The following is a 7840-nucleotide window of genomic DNA, read 5'->3' as shown; positions in this document are numbered from 1 at the left end:
TGGGAGGGACCCCCCGCGCTTGTACCAGGTGACAGTGGCCTGTCCCTGCCCGGCCACGATGCAGTTGAGGTCCAGGGTCTGTCCCTCGGCCACGGTGGACGAGGATGCCTCGATCCGGACAGGGACACCTGAAGTTGGTGGTCCTGCAGAGGAGGACAGAGCTGTGACCATCTGTTGGGGACCGCCTGTTCCCTCCAGAGCCCAGACTCACCATAGGATGAGCCTGATGCAGCCATGACGGTGACAATGACAGATGCCTCCCGGACAGTGGTCCCCAAGCTTGCCCGGCACACGTACTCCCCTGAATCAGCTGCCGTCATGTGGGGGACGTGAAGCCGGGACCCTGAAACCTGCAGTTGGGGACATGCTTTGGTGTCACACAGCAGGGAACAGGGCAGCGTTTGGGGCGCTGCCCACCCTGCTCTGCCCTACCTGGTGGCCAGCAGGCAGCGAGCCCCCACGCTTGTACCACGTCACGGTGGCAGAGCTGGGTCCTGCCACCACACAGTCCAGGTCCAGGGTCTGTCCCTCGATGACGGATGGGGACGAGGACTCAATGCGGACAGGCAGCGTCACCCCTGGCGATGAAAGGGGCGACATGACGGGGGGTCCCCCCACCAAAATCACCCCCAGACACCTCTGGTGTCCCCCAGCCTCCTCACCTGGCACCACAGCCACCTCGATGGTGGCACGGGCTGTGCCAGCGGCGCTGGTGCCCATGCAGATGTAGATGCCGGCATCAGCTGCCGTCACAGCAGGGATGACGAGCGTGGCGATGTCACCGTGCTCGGTGCGGGACTGTGGCACAAGAGTGGGTGTCAGTGGCACCTGTGGCACACACCCACACCCCATGGAGCACTCACAGGTGCCAGCACCCTGCTCACCTGTGGCGGCAGAGCACCCCCCTGCTTCTCCCAGGTGATGGTGGCAGTGGGGGACCCCGAGACTCGGCAGTAGAGCCGCACCGTGGAGCCCTCCTGCACCTCTGTCCGCTCCGGGCTCACCTGCACCTGGGGGGTGCCCGCGTCTGCGAGGAGGGGGTCAGGGCAGGGGCAGAGGGGAGGTGGGGACAATGGGGGCGATGGACATGACAGCAGTGATGGGAATGATCAGGTGACAGGGATGATGGAAATGATGGGGATGATGAGGAAAATGGGGTGACTGATGATGAAGATGATGGGGATGAAAGGGACAGCGGGGTGACGGGGACAATGATGATGTCACTCACCTTGCACATGGAGGAAGGCACGTGCCGTGTGCTGCCCAGCGCTGCTCCTCGCCTGGCACTCGTAGTGCCCCGTGTTGGCAGGCTCGACAGCGCCGAAACGCAGCGTCCCCCCCTGAACCACAGCCTGCGGTGGCAGCGCACCTGCAGGGACGTGGCCTGCCATCAGCCCTGCTCACTGCGTCCCCCCGCCCGGTCCTGCTGTCCCCCCATCCCCACCAGGCACCTACCGAGCCACTCAAGGGTGGGCTGGGGGCTGCCGGTGCCAAGGCAGCGGAACTCGGCTGGCTGCCCCGGTGCCACGCTCAGCTGTGCCGGCTCCACGGTGGCGGTGGGGGCGCTGGCGGAGCCGGCTGCGGTGAGAGCCGGGGGGGCTTAGGGCTCGCCAGGCCCCCCCCGGTGCTGTCTCCAGGCGGTGGGGCAGTGCAAAGCAGGGTGGCGTGGCAGAGCCAGCAGCAGGGCGCATGTGGAGTCCTGGCATGCAGCGGTGGGGGGAGCGTGCGGACCCCCAGGAACCCTCCCCCGGTGACTTACCCGGTCTGTGCCCCTCCATGAACTCAACGGGTCCATAGAACATCTGAGTCTTCGAGGCAGCTGCGGGAGGGGGTGGGTCTCAGGGGAGTGTGCCCACCACCCTGGTGTGAGGGCACCAAGCCTACCCATCACCTTGGCATCTAGGCACCAAACCTGCCCCTGTCTGGGCACCATGTGTGCCCACCGCTCCGGTGTCTGGGCATTTAATGTGCCCATCACTGCAGCACCTGGGCACCGTCACCACAGAGCCAGGGTGGTGAGTGTGCCCATCACCTTAAGGACTGAGCACCCAGCAAACCCATCACCCTGGCATCTGGGCATTGACATCCTAACAGCAAACGTGCCCATCACACCCAGCATCTGGGGGCCAAGCACTGTGTGTGCCCATCCCCCGGGTGCCTTGGCACTGTGTGTGCCCATCCCCTGGTGCTGCCCATCACCCCATCACCACGGGGTGAGCCACGGTGGCAGGGCTCACCCTGGACGTAGAGCGTGGCGGTGCCCTGGTCCATGTCCAGCATGTTGGAGCCGGTGCAGATGTAAACTCCGGCGTCCTGGGGCCGCACCCCGCGCAGTGTCAGGATCCCGTTGAAATCCACGGCACCTGCCGGCAGCGTCCCGTGGTTCTGCCGTGTCCACACCAGGGTGTAGGCGGGAGACTGGGGGGACAGAGGTGGGGAGGCCTGAGGCCACTGGATGGGCACATGAAGGGGCACGTGCCCAGCTGTGCACCCATGGGGGAGAGGTGGGCACAGGGCCCCCAGGGATCTCCCACAGAGCTAGGTAAGGAGCCAAGGGGATTTGGGGGTACATATGGGCACAGCTGTCCCTGTGCTCTGTAGGACCAGGTGGGCACCCGGGGGCATCTCCACACCCTGAATGTCCCTGCACACACCCAGGAGCGCCATGCTGTGTCCCCTTCCCCTCACCTTGCTCTTGGCAGTGCAGACAAAGGTGACATCGGCCCCAGGCTGCACCCGCTGCACCCGCTTCTCCTCCACGGTGACGGTGATGGGCTTGTCGGGGGTTTCTGTGTCCACACAGAGAGGTGAGCCGTGCTCCCGCCTCCCCTCTGTGCACGTCCCCGCCCTCGGTGACAACGACCTACCGGTGACGATGACCTCGGCGCGGCTGGCATTGCTGTGCCGAAGGTTGCGGCAGGAGCAGACGTAGACACCGGCTTCAGAGGGCTGGATGCTGGGGAAGTGCAGCTCCTCACCTGGGGGGACAGGCAGGTGACCCCCCACACCTTGGGGACACCCCGATGTCCCCCCCGGAGCCACCCGGTACCTTGTCGGCGGCTCTGGGCGCCCGCGGGGAGGGGCTGCCCGTCCTCTCGCACCCAGTGGTAGTAGAGCGGGGGGTCCCCGGTGGCGTGGCAGCGCAGGGTGAGCGCGCTGCCCTGCGGCACCGAGCTGCGCGGGGGGTGCACACGCACGGCCAGCGCAGGACGGGGCCCCGCGGGGACACAGAGCTGTCCCCGCACCGTGGGGTCACCCGTGTAACCCGGGGCACAGCTGCGGGGAACAACGGGACAACGCGTTCGTGGGAACACAGCGGGGTGCAAGTGGGAGGATGTCCGTTGGGGTGGGTACGGGGATGAGCATTTTGGGGTACACAGGGTGGGTATTTTGGGGTGTTCATCTTTGTACACAGGGTGGGTATTTTGGGGTGAGCACATCAGGATGGCTACAGCAGTGTGGTGACTGTATCAAGGTGGGCACTTTGGGGTGTCTCTATTGGGGTGAAGCCATCAGGGAGGTGCACTGTATTGGGGTGCGTATGTCAGGCTGAGCCCTTTAGGATGGAAAATCTGAGCTGAACTGGTTGGGGTGAGTGCATCGTGGGGGTACAGCAGGAGAACATTATGGTGGCTGATTGGGGTGGGTGTACTGGAGAGCATATGGCAGTGAACCCATCAGGGCAGGTATAGCAGAGTGGGTACACAGGGGTGAGCCCATGGAGCTGGTGTTTGGAGGGGTACATTTGGGTTGGTTCTGGCAGGGGGTATATTGGGATGAGCCCATGGGGTGGGTTTTTGGGGCAGGTTTTGGGGTGCCAGCAGCCTCACCGCTCGCAGTACTGCCCAGTGTAGCCCGGCTCACAGGCGGTGCAGCGGTACCCGCTGCCTCCCAGACTCTCACAGGTCCTGGAAAACCTGCAGGGATGGAGCAAAGTGAGGGCACGTCCCTTCCCCAGCACCCCTAGCCCAGCACCCCCAGCCCAGTGCAGACACCCACTGGTTTTCAGGGTATGGGAGGGGACAGGCGCAGGGCTGGCAGTCCTCGGGGGTCCCAGCACTGGCGTCCCCGTAGAAGCCGGGGGCGCACTGGTCACAGAAGTCCCCTGCCGTGTTGTGCAGGCATCCCTGGGGGACAGTGGGGGCACAAATTGGGGGTGTCACGGCTGGGGTAACACCACAGCACCCCCAAAAACGATTGGAATGCGGGGCCTTACGGAGCAGGCGCCGCTCTCGGGGTGGCAGCTCTCGGAGTGGCCGTTGCACTCGCACAGCTCACAATGCCCCAGGTACAGACCCCCACCGGTGCGAGTGTACCCAGGGGCACAGTCCTGCGAGGAGGGACAGCCACAGTCACACCGGGGGGATGCTGAAGGGGTGATGAGGCTGATGGGGGGATGGGGGTGATCATGGGGACGATGTGGGGATGCCAGGGATGCTGAAAGGTGATGAGGACATGAGGGAGGGGACTGGGGGACAGGTGGATGATGATAGGTGTGCTGGGGGGTTGATGAAGGGTGCTGGGTGTGATGCTGGGTGGGAGCGTGGTAGGGGTGATGATGGGGTGTGATATGGGAGGTGATGGGGTGTGATGGGGGGATGCTGGGGATACTGGGGGGGTGCTGGGGGCTGATGGGCAATGATGGCACTGCTGGTGGTGATGATGGTACAATGATGGAGGGATGATGGGGGTGATGGGGGGATGCTGGGGGGTGTTGAAAGATGATGAGGGGGTGACACTGGAGGGGAGAATGGAGGGGTGATGGGGGTGAGGCTGATGGGATGGTGATGGGTTTGATAGGGGGATGAGAGCATGGAGGGATGATGATGATGGGGGATGCTGGAGGGATGATGGAATGCTGGGGGGTGATCGGGGCGATGATGAGGAGATACTGGGGAGGAGGGTAGCGAGGTGATGGGGGTGATAGGGTGACACTGGGAGGGACTGGGCTCACCTGGCAGGACAGCCCGTGGTATCCGGGGGGACAACGACATTCCTCCACCTCGGGGGCTGGGGGCAAGCCGGGCTGGGGGGGCACAGCCGTGTCCATGGCCACGTCGGCGATGGTGGCCACGGCTGTGCTCGTGGAGTAGGTGGCTCGGATGAGGATCTCATCCAGGTCAGCCAGTGCCATCAGCAGGTGCTCCCGTGTCGCTGGCTGCCCGTCCGGCCGCTGCCAGTATTGCTGCAGGAACAGGGGCTTGGTGGGGGACACACTCTGGGAAAGGGGGACACCAGGAACAAAAGCTGCCCACCACCTCCTACCTCCCGAAAAATGATCTCGAAGGCCTGGGGGGTCCGCGGGGGCAGGCTGGGCTGGTAGGCCACCAGTGTGATGTCATTGCCCTGCGGACAAGAGGGCCAAGGGGCTCAGGGGGTCCTGCTGTCACCGGGGGTGTCCCTGTCCCACCCCAGCCAGCACCCCCTTACCGTGATCTGGATGTCGGCGTCGGGCAGGGCGGCTCCCTGTCCCCCCGGGGTGTAGGTCAGGGTGTAGCGGAGCCGGCCACCATAGGAACCCACCTGCCCCAGGAGACGGGAGGGATTAGGATGGCAGTGGGAAAGGGAAGGGCTGGGACGAGATGGGATGGGCAAAGGGAAGAGGGAGAGGATGGACATGGTGGGGACAGGGATGGGGAAGGTGGTGAGATGAAATAGAGATGAGGAAGAGGAGAGTGAAAAGGAAGACGAGAAAGTGGAAGGGGACAGGGGAAAGAAAGAGGACAGGGATGAGGATGGATGGGCAGAGGATGGGATGGGGAAGGAGGACAAAGAAAAGAATGGGGATGATGATGGGGACAGGGGATGGCACAGAACAAGGATGAAGAAGGTGACAGATATGAGAAAAGGGGAAAAGGGAAAGGAGAAGGGGAAGAAGAAAAAGAAGGGCAGGGACAAGGAGGCCGTGTCCGTTCCCCCTCCCCAGCAGTGCCCAGGGTGTCCATGGGGAAGGGTGCAGCCCCTGGCAGGGCATTCCCATGGCTCCCATGGGTCCTGCCAGGAGTCCCCCTGTTACCTTGTCTCCCTGGTAGGGGGGTGGCAGCTGCCAGTAGTAGGAGTCAGGGGGCAGCTCCCTGAAGCGCTCGTAGGTCAGGTGAGGCTGGGGGTGCCCCAGCTGCACCCCAAAGCCGCTGCTCACGTGGGTGCTGCGCTGGCGGTTCACCAGGGAGAACCCCTGGGCATCCCCCGAGGCAAAGGACGTCCGGATCTGTGAGATCGAGGGGTGAGAGGGGTGTGGGACAGCTGGGGACACCCTGGGGACACCCTGGGGACACCCTGGGGACACGTGGGGACGACAGGGTACACTCACGGTGCCACGGGCGTAGGCAGTGCTGGTGCAGTGCTGAACGATGCCCATGCAGAAGCAGGGCAGGCACCCGGCCGGCTCATCCCCGCTCAGGTGGAAGTGGTGGGGACGGCACGTGGCACAACGGGGACCTTCCACGTTAGCCTGCAGGGGAATTCAGCATGGTGACATTGCCCTGTCACCCCTCCTGGGGTTGGGGACACACACACAAGGCTCACCTTGCAGTAACACTGCCCGTTGGCATCGCAGCCCTCGCTGGTGCTGCCACGTGGGTCACACTGGCACGGCACACCGGGGACACCAGGCACTGAGGGGTGACACACAGTCAGCCACAATCCTCCCTAGTGCCACCACAGGGACACCGCTCCGTCCCTGCCCTGTGACACTCACCTCGGCACGGCTCCCCCCGCGGCGGGTCCCCCACGTACCCGGGCGAGCACCTACGGTGGGACAAACCAGAATGAGGCAGTGAGAGGAGTGTTCACCCCAAAAACACTCCCTGCCCCACCTTGGCATCCCTGTCACCTCTCGCAGAGGCGGCCACTGTGCCCTGGGGCGCAGGCACTGCAGGTAGGCTGCCCATCAGTGTCCTCAAAGCAGATTGCTGTCACTCTGTGGAGGGGACAAAGGGACAGGTGACTCCCGGTCAGCATCCTCGGAGATGTGACACACCACAGAACGGCACCTACTGGGTGTCCCCATGGGGTCCATGGCAGGGACAGGGCTGGCAGTCACCCGGGGTGCCCCGGGTGGCATCGCCATAGTAGCCAGCTTGGCACTTGTCACACTGGGGACCCTCCGTGTGATCCCGGCAGCCCTGTAAAGAAAGGGGGTGATGGCATTGGTGTCCCTGCCACGGGGGTCCCCGGGGTGTCCCCTGGCTGTCCCCAGCTGACCTGGCAGACGCCGGTGTCAGGGTGGCACTCGCTGGCATGGCCGTGGCACTGGCACGGCTCACAGGTGCCCAGGTAGAGCCCGGCGGTGCTGCGGGTGTAGCCAGTGTCACAGTCCTAGAGGGGACACGGTGGCACAGGGGTGGGACACGGCTCAGCGTTCCCACGGTGGCAGTGAGGGGACCTGGCGGTGAAGGCTCTCACCTGGCAGGAGGCCCCGCGGTACCCAGGGGGGCAGGCACAATCCTCCACCTCCAGCGCAGGCGGGCGGCCGGTAGCGTGTGGCACTGCCACGTCCAGGGTGACATCAGCCAGTCTGCAGGGCCAGAGGAGAAGTCAGCACTGCACTGCCATCCTGCTGTGTCCCCTCCTGACTCCACGAGGAACTCACCTGCTCTCCTCTGGCTGCTCCGAGTAGGACGCGCGGATCATGAACAGGTCCACGTCGGCCAGGGCCATCAGGAGGTGCTCGCGGGTGGCATCGTGCCCATCCGTGCGGCGCCAGGCTCCCTGTGCCACACCAGGGTGACATAGGGGCTGCCATCCCCTACTGCACCCAGCTCAGCCCCTGGGGCATCCAGGGTCAGCTCCCCATGGCACCCAGGCTGACCCCTGGGACCCCCAGACAAACCCCTCCCCA

The 7840-nt window shown here is 64.6% G+C and overlaps 1 protein-coding gene across 1 annotated transcript in view; it reads right to left on the bottom strand.

Annotated features, from left to right (window-relative positions):
- LOC107213501 (basement membrane-specific heparan sulfate proteoglycan core protein-like) overlaps nt 1-7840 on the bottom strand; it is a gene marked incomplete at its 5' end in the record, with an annotated part of 30513 nt that overhangs the window by 14964 nt on the left and 7709 nt on the right. The window contains 27 exons of the mRNA XM_033519352.1: nt 40-143; nt 212-350; nt 433-578; nt 663-798; nt 885-1027; nt 1229-1369; nt 1456-1578; nt 1760-1819; nt 2238-2418; nt 2689-2789; nt 2868-2978; nt 3050-3276; nt 3831-3917; nt 4000-4127; nt 4217-4330; nt 4955-5185; nt 5266-5346; nt 5431-5523; nt 6017-6208; nt 6311-6451; nt 6526-6614; nt 6698-6747; nt 6833-6919; nt 6997-7124; nt 7204-7317; nt 7405-7516; nt 7592-7710. Of these exons, the coding sequence (XP_033375243.1) occupies nt 40-143; nt 212-350; nt 433-578; nt 663-798; nt 885-1027; nt 1229-1369; nt 1456-1578; nt 1760-1819; nt 2238-2418; nt 2689-2789; nt 2868-2978; nt 3050-3276; nt 3831-3917; nt 4000-4127; nt 4217-4330; nt 4955-5185; nt 5266-5346; nt 5431-5523; nt 6017-6208; nt 6311-6451; nt 6526-6614; nt 6698-6747; nt 6833-6919; nt 6997-7124; nt 7204-7317; nt 7405-7516; nt 7592-7710 (3378 nt within the window). The remainder of the gene's footprint in view (nt 1-39; nt 144-211; nt 351-432; nt 579-662; nt 799-884; nt 1028-1228; nt 1370-1455; nt 1579-1759; nt 1820-2237; nt 2419-2688; nt 2790-2867; nt 2979-3049; nt 3277-3830; nt 3918-3999; nt 4128-4216; nt 4331-4954; nt 5186-5265; nt 5347-5430; nt 5524-6016; nt 6209-6310; nt 6452-6525; nt 6615-6697; nt 6748-6832; nt 6920-6996; nt 7125-7203; nt 7318-7404; nt 7517-7591; nt 7711-7840) is intronic.

Source organism: Parus major, chromosome 21 (genome assembly GCF_001522545.3).
Source record: "Parus major isolate Abel chromosome 21, Parus_major1.1, whole genome shotgun sequence".
Classification (NCBI taxonomy): Eukaryota; Metazoa; Chordata; class Aves; order Passeriformes; family Paridae; genus Parus; species Parus major.
This window is presented reverse-complemented; position numbering and strand designations above follow the sequence as displayed.